Source organism: Bidens hawaiensis, unplaced genomic scaffold (genome assembly GCF_021521415.1).
Source record: "Bidens hawaiensis isolate Kalapana, Puna unplaced genomic scaffold, B.hawaiensis_p1.1 tig00000369_1, whole genome shotgun sequence".
In the NCBI taxonomy this organism is placed as follows: domain Eukaryota; kingdom Viridiplantae; phylum Streptophyta; class Magnoliopsida; order Asterales; family Asteraceae; genus Bidens; species Bidens hawaiensis.
The window spans coordinates 6,676,979-6,694,166 of record NW_027491028.1 but is presented as its reverse complement, the minus strand read 5'-3'; the positions used below and the strand labels follow the sequence as shown (position 1 = coordinate 6,694,166).

The window sequence follows — 17,188 nt, the reverse complement described above, 5'->3', positions numbered from 1 at the left end:
TAGACCACACAAGAATCACATTTATTGATTATAATTATAAAGAACAAAGGACCACACCAACACCAGTACACACCACACATGGGTGATCATTTATTTCATCAAGTTTTAAACTTTTCAAATAAGCCTTCCACCATATTGGGCCGTTGAACCTTTCGATTTGCTCAACCCGATTATCCCTAACGCCAGTACGAAACCCACCAGCATCAAAGAATAATGTGTGTACTGGTACATATCTTATCCTGTTTATATATAAATTAACTTCTGGTGGATGCTCTTTAGAATCAACAAAGAATGACTTCTTCTAGTCGAAAACACGGTTGTGGCATGTTTTATCACATGGGTATGGACAGTCTATCTTTTGAAACGAGCCCCGACCATAGTACCAGTCTCCAACCGCCTTAGAAATTGTCTAGCAAAAGTTCAACGTGTAACAATACATTAGATCCAGAAACAATAGTTTGAAGTTGAAACACTTGGGTTATAATTATACTACGTATAGTCAGGGTTGTAAACAAACTGAGCCACTAGTCATCTACTCGAGATCGGTTCGCTAAAACTCAAACCGAACCGAGCTTAAACGAGCCCTACCTTCATTTACCGAGCTCAGCTTGGCTTGCGAACCTAAATGAGCCTTTTAAGTTAAATAATAAACTAGAGAATCAAGATATTATGTGTGTGTGTGTTTAAATTAAATACTTGTGTATAAATAAAATAATTAAATATTTGATAAATTTTAAACAAGTCGAGAATGTGCTTGAAAAATCTCTAATGAGTCAAGCTCGTGCTTTTGATATAGAGTTAAAAATGCACCACGTTAGAGCTCGGTTAAGCTAAATCATGAATATTACCAGGGATCACCGGTGGGATATTTAGCAACAGATTGCCGATGTATATTAGCGATTGTTACCATGATAGTTTCACCAATGTATTAGCGACGTAATTGTCACCGATGAATTAGCAATGGATTGTACGGTTATATTAACGGCTGGTGGGGAATCTTATTCGAAATCTTGTCCTCAAATTATAGACGCATTCCCAACACATCTAACGTCGCCAAAGAGTTCCCACCAAAAAAAAACAGATCCAGACTTACACCTGTCCGTGTTCATTCGTAACCCAACTACGACAGTATCTGTCGGTAACAATGACAGATTACTGACAGTTTTTTAATTTATCTTTTTCTACTTTTTTTGTTGGTAGATTCTGCCAATGACCCATCGGTGATGCTCGTTTTTGTAGCTGTGATACGAGTTGAGTTTGAGCTTAGGCGAGCTCAATCTTAGCTCAGCTAATTTATACCCCTACGCATAGTTTATGCAACTATGAATAAAATCAATAGTACACACATACCGTGCCGCCCAAAAGTGGAGAATCAGCTCTCAACCATGTTTCTTGGATTCCAGTTTGGCAGTGGGAATAGCAAGAGTTGATGAACAAGCCTCTTGAAGGAGAATTACCAAATCCAGTTAGCGCGCGCAAGAACTCCTGCCTGAACCCTGCGAAATTTACCACAGACAGTTAATTAAGGAACATATTTTCTTCACTAAAAGGACAAAGAAAATGTCTGGAGGTCACTCGACCCGTCCCATCTTGTGGGTTAAAGGTATCAAAAGAGACAGGAGTGAACCTTGCAGGACATTGAGTTGAGCTGCTGAGCACTTTGTTATATCAAGTTTGCACTCGCGCCAAGTTCCTTTTCGATCAGCAACGCCTGGAGCCAATATATTCTTCACCTGTACGTAGATAATATTATAAATCGCAATTAAACCAAAGATATTTGGCTATATTAATATCCGTGCATATTGAGGTTTGCCTAACCTGCCAAGAATCATAGGCTGCATTTATCAAGAAAATTGGTGTTTTAATATATTGCACCATATTCTGTGGGAAGAAGCACTGCAAAATCACACTAAATGTTATGTTTTGACGGAAAAAACAAACTGTTAAAAGTACTTTTTGTTGATCGCTCTTACCAAACCAGGACTCATCTTCGCCAAGCAAGCCGGAGACAAAACTTTAGCCGATCCCTACATATTAACGGTTATAAGGACGGTAGCTTAGAAAATTTAATGATGAATGAACAATATAATGTAATAATAATAAAAGATTGGGAGCGAAAAGCAAAGGGACTAGAATGTACATGTGTCCTAACAACATCTGCATAGAAGCCTTCAATGTGACTTGTTCCAAGAATCGTTTTCCTGTTTATGAACCAGTATTGTCAGCGCATTACATTAGAAACACCGGGAAGACAGGGCAGGAATTCGGGAAATTCGGCCGTCATTTTGGATTTATGGGTTTGTGGGACTTGTCTAAACGGCTAAGGTGAAGTTGGGTTGACCCGAAACACTTTTTGTCAAATATTTTTGAAAGTAAGTAGTGTGTCAAATATAATTATAGGTATTACGTTTTGTCAGCATACAATAATTTAAGTTTTTAAATAAAATAATTTAAAGGTCTTGTTCATTATATATACATGTTGGGTGACTTTCTTACAGTATATTTGACTCTTTTAACCAAATTCTTAATTTTACACATTTGACCCGTCAAAAATAAAAACATAACATAAAACAACCATTGATAACTACTTGGGTCGATACTAGCACCTCGAGTTAAAAGACAAAATAAACATTTGACATGAAAGCTTACCCGTTAATGAAAAAACCAGCATCCGCTAGGCATTTTACGTTAGTGGTTGCAGGTAAAAGTGATCTAAAATTATCGCACTGCAATATGGAAGTGAGTCCACCAGCTGAACAGCCAGCAAGCATGGCCTACGATACAGAAGTTCACATTTTAATGTCAATATAAATATGTGCAACTGTGGTATTAAGTGATTAATAATGAATGTATAGACTATAGAATTACATTTTTCGCATTCTTCATTCCTTTTGCTAATAAATCCTCAATAACAGCGCGGAAAATCCTTGCTCCTCTAAAATGAAGATTGGTTTTCTGTAAAAATGAATACGAAAGACAACATCATATAAGGAAGAGGTGGCAAAATGGGCCGGTCAGATCATAATTAACTTTTTAGCACGGGCCGGATTAGCCCAACCCACAAACACTTTTTTTTTGTTGTATTTAATATCAATGACTTACGGGATCAACAGCTTCCACATCGCCGGTAAAAGAGGATCCATCACAATACCGAACCTTGATTCTATTCCAATCATAAAAATCTAAAAACAAAGTAGAAGGCATTAGACAACGAACTTGTCACGTTTATAATTATTAAACAAGATAAAGTTGTATCCATACCAGGGTTATATTTTGGCTTTTTATGAAACATCCCCGAGAAGGTCTCGGTTGTCAACATTCTCTTGGAGGAACCCAAACGGGTATCTTTACGCTCGAGGCAAGTCGTGGCATTGTTGCACCAACCGCCTCCCTAATTTTTTACAAACAAAAAAGGAGTCATAAGTGAAAATATTTCACCAAAAAATATTCATAATCTTGAATATTTTTACAAATAAAATAGTAGCATATTATGGCAAAAAGAAACGTGGTTTCAATCGATATCTATTTTAGGAAAAGTACTTTCTAACAAAAACTTTTGTGCCCATGACCTACAATGGAGACTTAAATTAGTTTCCATTACATGAAGTTTTCTCTTAACTATAACAAAACAATCATCCTTACTATTGGCTTTGGTCATATCATTAATAAATAAATAAATAAATAAATTAGCCACATTTCTTCGGTACCCATGAACCGGAAATTTCACGGACCCCACCAATACCCTGCTAACCAATGAGATTAGGTAACAATGAGCATATTGAAGTCATAATAACCGGCAACAAGGACCAACCTCAAAGAAAACCAACCAATTGTTGACTCCTGCACCAAATCCTTTGTCAAAATGATATGCAGGTGCACTTCCATCCAAACAAACTGTAAGTGATCATGAAACTTGGTCAACACCATGTCAAACAGTAACACACACACACACACATATACATAGATAAGAGGTGCAGCTAGTGTACCAGCTCCTTTAGCAACAGCACTGTTTAGAAAAGTGAGTCCAACATCATAAGCTTCGGTAGTCAACAAGCTTAATACTCCCACCAAAATTATTAGGCATATCCTTCTACTTCCTTCCCTCATGATATCCTTCTGAAATTGCATAAAAGTTTCAAAATAAAATATTTAATAGAAAATATAAAAAATAACTAGACCACATCCTCATCTTAATATGCTTTTCCAGCCTAGCAAGTCGCTTTCCAGAATTGGCATAAATCCCTTAACTAGTACTGTTGACTTTTGTGGTCAACAGTAGTCAATTTCTAAACCCCATAGTTAAAAATTACTGTATTTAATTCTTTACTATTAAAGATGATGCTAAAATATAAAGAATATAAGTAAACTAATTTCACGTTTATGTCTAGATTAAGATTAAAATAAAAATCTTGTGAAATTCAGATTCAAAAGTCAACATAAATTGACCACAGAAGTCAAAAACATCCACATGAAGGATACTTTAAAGTTTAAAACACATACACAACATCATCCTTGATTATTTATTAATAATTACAAGATTTTTTAAGATCTGATCCAGTAATATCCAAATGAAACTAGCAGAAAGACAGCTACATACATGAAACATGAAGCAAACTACAAGTTTATTTTCAAAAAGCTAAATGAGTCATACCTTAAAGAAGAACAGTTTAGTTTAAAATTGTTGATCGTAAATGTTGCTTCTGATCGGAAAGTTGAAGGAGAGCTTTAAGTCACGAGGTTTGTAGTGAGAGCCGTTTGCTTTTATACACAGATTACAGATAAAGTTATTAATGAAGTACTTTAATACTCATCATATATAAAGTATTATAATACTCAAAAAGCAAGCCGCCATGATGACAAGTTTCTCTCGAGACATATATACGTACAATAACTACGCACATGTTTCAGATCGTATACAAGTAAATACATTGCAAGGCTGAAATATATATATAAGAGCATCTACAATGGGCTATATATTCTAAAGTTTAAGTTTACGTGACATCAATCAAACTTGAGAAGACTTAAAATTACCAATTGTAGAGTTTTGAAGTTTGTGGGAAGTTTGTTTCTTCAAACTTGCAAGAAACATGTAGTGTGGGCCCCACATCTTTTATACACACACATACTATATGTACATATACATATATATTAAGTGACGGATCCAGGAATTTTTTCCAGTGGGTTCACTGTTCGGGTTGGTTTGACTGTTCGGGTCGTTTTGACGGTTCGGCTCATTTCCACGCTTCGGATCGGTTAAGGTTTGTAAGGCCCCGACAACATTTGGACGTTGGATTTACTCATCAACATAGTTCTATTTATCAGAGTTAATAAAAGCATACGCGTAATATAAAAACTTTCACAAAACATTACATCTCAAATCTTAAACATGTCTTAAAACATTCTTCTTATCTTTTCAAAATCAAAACATAACTTATAAAACATAGCAGATCTTCATATGCTAGACTTTTATTCTTCTGCCATGTGCCCCGCTCACGCCAGCTGTCGCATTCTACTCACCTGCGTGCATACTAAAAGTCAGCTACGCTGAGTGAGTTCTAGTTAATCATACGCCATACAATACATTCACTTACCTTCAATCATACATCCGAAGATACATAATAATTACTTTACTAATTTACTTTTATTTCATACTTCCATAAATACGTACATACTTTATTACTTTCATACATTATATTTACTATCCATTCTATCTCAGATATTATTAGGGTCTGATCCCTTCCTTTTCTATCTCAGATATTATTAGGGTCTGATCCCTCTTTCCTTTGTCTATCTCAGATATTATTAAGGTCTGATCCCTTTCTTGTCTATCTCAGATATTATTAGGGTCTGATCCCTTTTTACTTCTCTATCTCAGATATTATTAGGGTCTGATCTCTTTCTTCTCTATCTCAGATATTATTAGGGTCTGATCTCTTTTTACTTCTTCTCCTTCGTACATACAGTCTTTTCATACCCATAACATACATATACTTTCTTTAATTATTACTTACTAATATGTTGTACAATATATATTTATATCGTACATATTCATCTTTCATATTCATACCTCCCTTGTCAATACGTGCAATATCCGAAGGTCGTTCACGTACCGACAAGCTTTCATTCACATACATAACATAATATCTATCACATAAATCATACATGGCATACACTTACCATTCAAGGTAAGTGTATTAACTATCACATCGAGTATGCACACAGCCCCGAAAACATAACAAGGAAATGGGGCTAGAAACTCACCTGAATGCGGTTACGTTCACCGTTAATAGTTATTCCCTTCTTGAGTTGTGCACGACTAACTGTAGAACAATTACACGTATCAATTAACTATCGCTACTCATATCGTATTTCTATCTTTATATAACCCACAACGAACGGGGGTCCAGGGGCAACGCACTTGGCAGCGGGGTTATAGGGCTGGCAGCCCCTAGCGGGGTCCAAGGGGAGAGCCCCTGGCTGGGGTTAAGCTGCCAGGTCAGCTTGGAAATATTTTATTTCCATTAACTGTCTTAACACATTTTCCATTAACATTTTAAGTTATCTTCTAAGTTTGGCTTATTTACTAAGCCTAAGATAATGGGCTTAACATTTGCGGATTTAGTTAATTCAGGCCCAACTGTTCACTATCTGGGCCCAACTGGATTCAGGCCCAAAAACCAACCGAGAACTGACCAGCCGAGAACCAGATCATGACCGAGAACTATGGTCTGACCGAGAACTCAGGTTTGATCGAGATCTCGCGTTGACCGAGAACCCCAGTCACCGAGAACTCTCGTTGACCGAGAACTCCCGTTGACCGAGATCTCGTATCTGGCCGAGGACATGGGTTGGCCGAGAACCCTCAATCTTGGCTGAGAACACCCAGTTCAGCTCATCATTCCATTTTTATGTTTCTATCAGGCTCAGTTACTGTTCTAAGGTTCAAATCATGAGCTTTTAACCCCTTTTCACCATCATTCATAACTGTTTCACACCCATTACCATCACGGCTTCAAGATCCAACCCGTTTTAGACATAAAGCTTAAACCTTTATGGGGTTAAAACGTTCTAGGCTAGATCTAGGGTTTCCTTTATGAACCGTTCATACCAATGAGTCCATTTTAATCATCAAGTTTGTACTTTTATGAAACATCTAGACCCGATCTACTCTATGGTCAAGTTTCATGGCAAAACATGTAACCTTTAAGCTTAAAACGTACCTTTAGAATTCTCTCCGAACCGTGTTGTGCTTGGTACGTGATCTAGGACTTCTTAGCTTACTTGTATGATCAAAGATCCAATATTACAAAGCTTGGTTTTGGGTTCGGATGGTGTCCGGCGCTAAGGAGGGATTGTTTGGCTTAAGTGTGTGTTTTTAAGGTGTAATATGGATAAGAATGGATGGAAATGGAAAGATTTAGGGTTTAAGGGGGTATTTATACTCCCTTAAGCCCATGGACCTAAAGCCTATCTTTCCTTTTTAGTCCATGATTAATTCTCTTTAATTAGCTTACTTATCTTACCATCCTTTATTATTATTTTATTTACCATCTTAAGTAAACTTGTCCATCAATAGAGATAATATATAATATATTATTTATTGAAACTTTGGGATGTTACAAGGTTTATCCCTACTATTGGTTCTCATGGATCAGCCTACGGGTTAGGATTGGAACCTAATAACTTATTTAACAAAAACATAATAACTACCCAATTCTAATGGGTTAAGTTTAACGGGTTCTAACGAATTAACAAATATTTTGTTCTAACTACATATTATCGATTAATAAGAATTGTTACTTTGTTAGTACTGTTTAACAAAAAAAATATTACAAATAATTGTATTATATATGTTACTTTTTGTATGCCTGCACATTAATTCATTACATAATTGTAATAAGCTTGCTCCATGTATATTTGATATGTAGAGAGTGTTGGTGAAAGGAAAAAAATAAAAAAAATGCGCTGAAAGCAAGAATCGAACCCGAATTCTTAGATTAGAAAGCATGCATGTTTACCACTAGACTAGAGTTTCACTTTGTGTTTGTGTTCACTCATAAAATATATATGGGTTCACTCTCATGTTTTATATAGGCGATCTATATAGAATTCGAAACTCAGTGCGTTCCCGTGAACCCGGTTTCGCCTACGTAGATCCGCCCATGTATATATACATATTTTGTATGTTTTTGATAGGTTTGTAAATGTTTGTTGTTGTGGAAGAGAGTGAAGGTTTTTAAGAAAAGTTTGGAATTTGATGTGGCGATGACGTGTCGATTTGTATGGGTTTGTTGTTGTGGATGCTCTAACCTTAAATAAGATGTATAAAAAATTACACTAACATGTATAGGTCCAAATTACAAAACATATCACATAATTACGCACGTATTTCACCTATATTGCATAACTAGAAACATCTATTACATAATTACACAATACATCGTTACATGTATAGTGCAATAAATATAATAAAAAAATGTGATTTTATGATATAATAATTCTAAAAAATAAAGCATATAAAATAATTATTTAAGTTTAAATTTTGATGAAACTAAGTTTACAATTAAGCTAATAATGACGTTTGATTCCTTTTTCACCCTTCACTTAATTATAACTTTCTACAATTTACCACCAAGGTGTGCTTGAAAACAAATAAAAAAGCCTATTCATAACTTTTTTATTTGCAAGATTCTATGGATAAAACCAGGAAATCCATCAAATCTTGCAACCCAAAAATGTTAGAAGTGAAGGACGTGAGCTTATGAACCCGTGAAACCAGCCACAAACCTGTTTTGATGCTCACACCAAATAACAAGTAATTAAATGGTCTAGTTATGAGTTCAATAATTTGACTCAACCCAAAAACATTGTTAAAACCAAAATTCTAAAAAAATAGGAAAACATATTATTTGCTTTTAGTTTTTTTATAGGTTGAAGTTAAAAGTATTGTAATGCATATCTCAAAGTGTAGAGGTAGGGTACTAAACCTATCATCAAATTTATATTATGTTCGATAAGTGGATAAACTACGCGCTGGGCGGAAGCCATGCCGCCATAAGCCTAATAAAAAACGGACAGACGGTGCGCTAGGCAGATTGCATGGCGCCATAACCATAGCCTTATATAATAAACATTCTCTGACACCTTGGGAATGGTAACGCTAAGATCTCCACCAGCATGGGACAAAAAAGAATAATTTACATCGGGAATATCACCCAACCAATGGGGATTGGACAACGTATGAAGGACGGTACAAAATAGCACACCACGTCCATTATCAAAAGGCCATGATGTCCACGAACCTCCACAACCGCACAAGTGGATTATATAATTGGTGGAAAGGTTGACAAGGCAGTGGACCATACTCTCTCTCCTCCGGCTATAAATACCAACATATTGGCAAATGGTAAAGGGATCCATAATCCAATATTCTAACTCTATCTCAATATACTCTCACTTCATTACCAAATATTGATTCTCACTCCGGAGGGTGGTTACGAGAGAACCCCCCCCCCCATACCTCGTAACGAGCTCACGGTATTCTGTTTTGCAGGAACTCATTTGCGCCAGGGAAGATTATAACCCATCGTGGGGAATACTTAACCGTTACCCTTGGACTAACTTGTTAGACCTAAGGGGTGGATTTGTGTTTCTTCATTGGCGCCATCCGTGGGACTTTGCTAGAATAGTAAAAGCTCTTAGAACACTCCTTTCTTGAGCCAGATGAGTGGCAAAACCCCAGTCAAAGAGGTTGGCCAACCAGGAAGACACTGAAATTTTCGATGCAATGGGTAGTGGCGGAGGCATCGCTGATGCGTCCACCCTCCGTCCTACCATTACGAACAAAGCCAAAACAAAGTTACGTTCACAAACGACCATGCCACCAGAGATAATGGCTTGGTTAGAAAGTGAACAACAAAAACTCGTGGCCAAAGTCCAAGAACATATGACAGCCGTCGTTCGACCAAGAACATTGTTTGACGGAGAAAACAGTAGTAATGGTGAAGATGAATAGGAAGACGAGGAGGAGTCAAATCCAATTCGTATGAAAGCACCATCCGCTCGTCAAAACAGCAAAGCGGAAGACAGGCCACATCGGTCACATATTGAAGGCGACTCGCGTTTGGACGACCCAGACTACGAAGCGAGTTGGAGGGGCCTGGACGCGAACGAAGACTTTTCGAAACCATACCGGCCAATAACATCGGCTGGAAAGTCAAAGTTCATCAGAAGGATCTCAGAGGCGGAATTACCTGAAAACCCAAAAATTCCACCAACGGTAGGCCAATCCAGATGGTCTATCAGGGTGGACCATGCCATTATGGTGTCACATTTTTACACTAACTTTGGTCGGCGCAACAAGAGCGTGGTTCGAAAGGTCGCCAGAAGGACAGATCACCGGTTGGGAGGACTTATCAAGCAAGTTCACCAAACACTTTAGTCAACAACGACGCCACATCAGTGATCCAACAGACATCCTTACTGTGACAAGAAGGGATAATGAGACGCTGGAAGATTTCATCACTAGATTTAACCAAGAGGGGTTAAACAATGGTGGTGTTGGAGAAGAGCTTCTGCGAGCAGCCTTTCGCCGAAACGTAAGGTGTGATGATCTAATTCAGAACCTTACGGGCAGGGATGGCATGCCTCATTGCTGGGACGATATCATGACCGCAACCAAAAGATACGTGAGAATAGAAAAGAGTCTGGGCAAAGAACTGATGCGTAGCGACGCAAGAAATTATATCAATAAAGCTCGACAAGGTAAAAAGATGTCTTCCGTGTGGTCAAGGCTGAACCATGAAACCCAACCGAAGGATACCACGTCGTACGACTCCTTCAAAAACAAACAGAAGGGGCAGACACATTCGTCCAGCAGATGGAACCCGCTGACCAAAAGTGCAGCGCGGATACTGTATACGGAGGGAATCCAACTCAAAAAACCAGCTCTAATCAAACCAGGGCCAAACACAGACTTGAAAAGTTTCTGTGACTACCATGAGCAACATGGTCACACAACTAATCAATTTTCAAATTTGAAAGATGCTATCGAGGAGTATGTCAAGAATGGGAGGTTGGAACACCTGGTCAAAAATATCAGGGGAAAAGGCAGGCGTCCGACGCCCCGAGACGGCGGAAGGCCGGAAAAGAAAATCAAAGACCTGCACGCCAACATGATTTCTGGCGGCATGAAGACTAACAAGCGCAACCAGGTGAACATGCCATCTGGAAAGAAGAGTAGGTTATTTTCCCAAAAGTAAAAAAGAGGAACGAACAGGAAAGGCACCGTTAGTGGTCACGGCAGTTTTAGGCCATTTCCGGACACCTCACTTCTTAATTGACGCAGGGGCGACATCTGACATCATGTATTGCCAATGTTTTGATTTGTTAGAAGAAACAAACAAGCAGAGACTTACGTCGGTCAATGCCCCAATAACAGGATTCAATCAAAGTGTTGAGTACCCGCTGGGGAAATTGACATTCCCAGTAACGCTCACCGACGGGGTACACTCAAGAACGGAAGATGTAGACATCCTGGTCATGGAAACGCCGCACCCGCATTATGATGTAATTCTGGGGAGAGAGGCGATTGGAAACTTCAATGCCAGCCCCTCAACAGCCCACGAAATTCTAGGGGTACCAACTCCCACAAGGGTAGCGATGATCCATGCCAACAAGGAATGCCATGTGGTGGAAGTAAAAACACCGCCACAGAAAATGTTGAGAACAGACAAAGCGAGAGAGGTGGAAAAGTGGGTCTTCAATAGGAAGTTCCTAGAACAAAGCGTAAGCATTAGGCCTACTCTCTATGACAAAGCATGGAATGCGCTAAAAAGGTTACTCATCAGCAACGCGGACATCTTTGCATGGACCCCGACAGACATGACAGGGTCCTAAGAACCAAGGCGGAACATAAGCTGAAAGTTAATCCAGCTTTTGTTCCAGTTGTGCAAAAACGAAGAAAGATGGGACCAGAGCAAGCAAAAGCCTGCGACGAACAAGTCCAGCAGCTGATAGACGCGGGGATAATCTGCGAAATTCAATACCAAACATGGGTCTCCAACCCGGTGATGGTACCAAAGTCAAATGGCCAATGGCGCATGTGCATCGATTTCAAAGACCTCAACAAGGCATGTCCGAAAGATTGTTACCCTTTGCCGGAAATAGACTTAAAGGTGGATACGCTTGTCCGCTTTTAGTTTAAATGTTTCTTGGATGCATACAAAGGGTATCACCAGATCCACATGGCGGCGGAAGATCAAGACAAGACAACGTTCCGAACAAACAATGGAATGTATTGTTACAAGATGATGCCATTTGGCCTCAAGTGTAACAATTCGGATTTTTCCACATATTATTTTAATTATACCCGACCCACTTTTATCTTCGGGTTCTTTTATTAAACAAAAATACCGTATTTAGCTAGTGAACAAATTGTTACTTTCTGAGAGAACATGTATGGAAATTGTTCACTGATGGGGCATCTAACGATGAAGGCACATGAGCAGGGTTGAAGATCACAAACCCAGAAGGGCAAGACTTCACGTACGCAATCCGTCTCGAATTCAAAAGCATGAATAATGAGACAGAATATGAAGCGTTGTTGGCAGGGCTAAGAATCGCCAAAAAAATAGGAGCCCAGCATTTGGAGGCGCATGTAGATTCAATGTTAGTGGCAAACTAGATCGAAGGGTCATTTGATGCAAAAGACGAGAAAATGGCATCATACTTAGTGCAGGCTAAAGCGTTAATGAAAACCTTCGTCACATGTAAAGACAAACATGTGAAACGAAGCGAAAACAAAAAAGCTGACGCTCTTAGCAAATTGGCCTCAGTTAGTTTCGAACATTTTGCCAAAGACGCCCGTATTGAGGTACTACAGAGCCCTTTGATAGTCATGAGAGAAGTCTGTGTATGTTCGGCAAGCGCGCCAAACTAGATGAGACCAATCATCAATTACTTGTCATCGGGCATCTTACCCGACAAGAGATCGGAAGCTCGAAAGATCTATCACAAGGCGCTAAAATATACATTTCAGAATGACATCTTGTACAGACGATCTTATTTAGGGCCACTTCTCCTGTGTGTGGAATTCCAAGACGCAAATTACTTTCTGAGAGAAATACATGAGGGAATTTGCGGAGTCCATACAGGTCCACGAATGGTGGTAGCCAAGATTAAGAACACGGGGTATTACTAGCCGGGCATCATACTTAGCGCAGGCTAAAGCGCTAATGAAAACCTTCGTCACATGTAAAGTCAAACATGTGAAACGAAGCGAAAACAAAAAAGCTGACGCTCTTAGCAAATTGGCCTCAGTTAGTTTCGAATATTTTGCCAAAGACGCCCGTATTGAGGTACTACAGAGCCCTTCGATAGTCATGAGAGAAGTCTGTGTATGTTCGGCAAGCGCGCCAAACTGGATGACACCAATCATCAATTACTTCTCATCGGGCATCTTACCCGACAAGAGATCGGAAGCTCGAAAGATCTGTCACAAGGCGCTAAACTATACATTTTAGAATGGCATCTTGTACAAACGATCTTATTTAGGGCCACTTCTCCGGTGTGTGGAATTGCAAGACGCAAATTACTTTCTGAGAGAAATACATGAGGGAATTTGCGGAGTCCATGCAGGTCCATGAATGGTGGTAGCCAAGATTAAGAACACGGGGTATCACTAGCCGTGCATCATACTTAGCGCAGGCTAAAGCGCTAATGAAAACCTTCGTCACATGTAAAGTCAAACATGTGAAACGAAGAGAAAACAAAAAATCTGACGCTCTTAGCAAATTGGCCTCAGTTAGTTTCAAACATTTTGCCAAAGACACCCGTATTAAGGTACTACAGAGCCTTTCGATAGTCATGAGAGAAGTCTGTGTATGTTTGGCAAGCTCGCCAAACAGGATGACACCAATCATCAATTACTTGTCATCGGGCATCTTACCCGACAAGAGATCGGAAGCTCGAAAGATCTGTCACAAGGCGCTAAAATATACATTTCAGAATGGCATCTTGTACAGACGATCGTATTTAGGGCCACTTCTCCGGTGTGTGAAATTGCAAGACGCAAATTACTTTATGAGAGAAATACATGAGGGAATTTGCGGAGTCCATGCAGGTCCACGAATGGTGGTAGCCAAGATTAAGAACACGGGGTATTACTGGCCGGGTATGCACGTGGATGCTGAAAAGGAACTAAGGCGATGCAACGCATGTCAGCGCCATGCACCAAACACCTTGCGTCCCAAAAATGCCATGATCCCGGTGACATCATCGTGGCCGTTCCAGAAATGGGCGATAGATATAACAGGGTCATTCCCAGAAGCGCCAGATCGAGTGAAATTCCTGATTGTGGCGATTGATTACTTCACAAAATGGATTGAAGCAAAACCAGTAGCCACAATAAATGCAGCCAACATCAAGAAATTCATTTGGGAATTTATCATTTGCCGTTTTGGGTTGCCCATGAATCTGGTCAGCGATAATGGAACACAATTCGTGGACCATCACATCAGGGAATGGCTCAAAGAGTTAAATATAACTCAAACATTCACTTCCGCCGCCCATCCACAAGGGAATGGAGAAGTGGAACGCGCCAATCGAAGCATTGTTGGCGGCATAAAGAAGATATTGGCAGACTACAAATCACTACCCGCCTTCCAGGCGGCAGCTTCATGGTTCGTCACCGAAAGTTCCATCTCCCTCAAAGTAGCAGAGATCTCGATTTTCTCTGCATGAAGGGTGCGGTTATCACGGACCAACTCTGCCAAACTGGAAAGAGACTGGACATGGTGAAAAGTAGCGTCAGAGGACAAACTGTCCCGAGGCTGAAATTTGCGATCAATGCGCTCACAAGGAGGAACAACATGTTCCAAAAATTCTATACAAGTAGTAGGGTCCTCAAAACTGGCACCGCGGGTAACTCTCCACCGAGGCTGGTAAACTTGGTTCGCCTCAACGGAGTCACGGGGATTCATATCTACAGTCAATACCCCACCGCTAGAACCACCACCACTGCTACTAGGGAAGTTAAAAAACCTACCACTAACCACCGCCGCAACGCTAAAAGGGGGCGGCTGCACAATCTCATCACCATCAAGAACAAAAGTCTTGATCGGCGAGGATTGCTTGGACTTCGTAAAGTCAGCAAACGAAATGCCCTCTAACTTGCTGCCAAACACCTTAGGTAAATCGTCCACAATTTCCTTCATAGGTTCAAATTCTGACGCCGAAGGCTGAGGTTCAGACGGAATAACATATTCCACCGATACAGGCACCGTCGTCACAATGGTTTCGGCCTCAGACGGGCCAACCACACCCGTCATCATTGGCAAAGTCATCATCTGTACAGCGGGCGTCGCCTCAGAAAAGCTACCCACACTTGTCATCATCGGCAAACTAGCAAAAACAGCCGCCAGCGAAGAAACGATAGCGGACACCGCAGGAGTTTCAATCGAAGAGGATACCTTAGACGTCGTTGCAACAATTAAAGTTAACATGAGATGGGTCATAACAAATGTAGAATGAAAAGCACAACACCCTATACCTGGAGACTTAATTAAACTACTCATCTTCACAAACCCACCAAGGCGGGGCTTCTAGAAGAGGCGAGGTGCCTCTTCTTCTTCTTCATCACCCGCAGGTGTAGACGCCGCGTTGTGTGGGACAGTGAATATCCCAATGACAGCAGAACAAGAAGCTGAACTAGTAGATATGATGTTCGTATCCACAACAGTTCCAGGAGCGGAGGCTGCAGAAGACACAAGACATGTCGCCACCAAAATTGGGGTAGCGACATGCAGACTTGTGTCCGCGACAGTCACAGCAGTCACAGGCTGCGAGACTGAAGGCAAGGAGAAGCCAATAGAAGCCTGGTGACAGACGGTTGGGAGTGACACGACGCCACTGCAGAGGCCCGAAAGGAACGTTGGGCACGAGGACGACATCGTCATCATCATCCATGGCGTTCATCGTGGCGACATCCTTCGGCGGCACGACCGCCTTACAACCGCTAGATTGTGCGCCTTTCCCGTTGCATTTAGGAAAGCGCGCAATATGAGACCGTTTACCTGAAACATGCAAACAACTAATCATCAGGAAACGTGCAAATGAAAGCAAAGAATGTTACAAACTTACCATATTTTGGGGTAACGAAGCTTGGAGGTGGCATCGGTCGCGGAGGAAGTGACTGCCCCATACGAAGAGGAAACACAAAGTTGGGGGCAGTCTTCATGAGGACTGGCTCCTCACGGGTAACTAACTCCCTCAAGTGCAAGACCTTGGCGCCCTCCTACACGGGTTGCATGAGGAGCATGAGATCTTTTACCTCTAAAAAAGACAAAAAAACATTAGAAAAAGCCAACTAAACGAACAGGAATCCATAACAACCAAGTAAACTACTAACCCTGACCATCGTTATGGATGACCAGAACCTTAGTCATATCCTCCCAGATACGACTCATGCCGAAAGCACCAGCGCACGCTCTGAGAAGTGATGGGGTGGGGAGAGGCTGGCCTGTAAAGTATTGAACTAGTCCGTCCCGGAATAGGGGACTGGTTTAGGCTCAGATAGCTCCTTCACATCCAAAAAGCGCATCGCATTGGGAACAACGCGCGCATTAACGAAGAAGAAGACACTCTTCCACTCGTGCAAGCTCTTCGGCGCCTCCAAAGCAATAACCTTAGCACCAGGGCGGGTAAACAAATTATACCAATACTGAGACAAACGCCAATGGTAGAAGGTTTCCATCTTGTCATCCGTTGACGTAATTCCAAGACAGTGACAAGTATACTCGAAATGGAGAAGATGAGCCATTCCGAGTGAATGTATTTAGCTGAGATGTAGCCCAAATGCATCCAAAACCTCCAACAAAAAAGGAGTAATGGGCAAATGGAAATTGCCCAAAAAGAAATACTCCTTATACACGGCAATCTTGCCATCAGGAGCCTGTCGAGCCGTCTGGCCCAGGGCGGGCAATTCCGGCTCAAACTCAGGGCCAAGGTGGTAGATTGAGATGATTCGGCCATAAAACGAAAGAGAAGAATCAAGAAAGAAAGAAAAATATGAAGGAAGATTGTTGGTGAATATTGAAATCCCAGAGGGGTAACTCCCCTTTTATACCCATCGCAATTAATGAGGGAGAGAGATACAGAAAAGATGGAGGCCACGCCGTCCAATCGCCAA

The 17,188-nt window shown here is 40.6% G+C and overlaps 2 protein-coding genes across 2 annotated transcripts; one reads left to right on the top strand and one right to left on the bottom strand.

The window, feature by feature from the left end:
- LOC143624547 (pectin acetylesterase 8-like) lies at positions 1-4,827 on the bottom strand. Its single transcript, XM_077095162.1, has 13 exons — positions 4,652-4,827; positions 3,987-4,116; positions 3,812-3,894; positions 3,262-3,391; positions 3,103-3,182; positions 2,869-2,955; positions 2,650-2,774; positions 2,141-2,201; positions 1,974-2,027; positions 1,819-1,896; positions 1,628-1,733; positions 1,351-1,496; positions 1-409 (listed from the first exon to the last, which is right to left on the bottom strand). The coding sequence occupies exons 2-13, from the start codon at positions 4,105-4,107 to the stop codon at positions 302-304; spliced, it is 1,179 nt and encodes a 392-aa protein (XP_076951277.1). The 5' UTR covers positions 4,108-4,116; positions 4,652-4,827; the 3' UTR covers positions 1-301.
- Positions 4,828-10,313: 5,486 nt separating this feature from the next.
- Positions 10,314-11,898, top strand: LOC143623393 (uncharacterized). Its single transcript, XM_077094319.1, has 2 exons — positions 10,314-11,238; positions 11,348-11,898. Exons 1-2 carry the CDS (start codon positions 10,314-10,316, stop codon positions 11,896-11,898), a joined length of 1,476 nt encoding a protein of 491 aa, XP_076950434.1.
- The last annotated feature ends 5,290 nt before the right edge of the window (positions 11,899-17,188 follow it).

Excerpts from the sequence above, each read along its gene's own strand:
- LOC143624547 (XM_077095162.1), bottom strand. The coding sequence starts at position 4,107 with ATGAGGGAAGGAAGTAGAAGGATATGCCTAATAATTTTGGTGGGAGTA. Across the intron at positions 1,897-1,973 it reads CGAAGATGAGTCCTGGTTTG|TGCTTCTTCCCACAGAATAT; the intron begins GTAAGAGCGATC and ends GTGATTTTGCAG. Across the intron at positions 1,497-1,627 it reads TCAACTCAATGTCCTGCAAG|GGTTCAGGCAGGAGTTCTTG; the intron begins GTTCACTCCTGT and ends TAAATTTCGCAG.
- LOC143623393 (XM_077094319.1), top strand. The coding sequence starts at position 10,314 with ATGCCATTATGGTGTCACATTTTTACACTAACTTTGGTCGGCGCAACA. Across the intron at positions 11,239-11,347 it reads CATGCCATCTGGAAAGAAGA|GGGCGACATCTGACATCATG; the intron begins GTAGGTTATTTT and ends TAATTGACGCAG.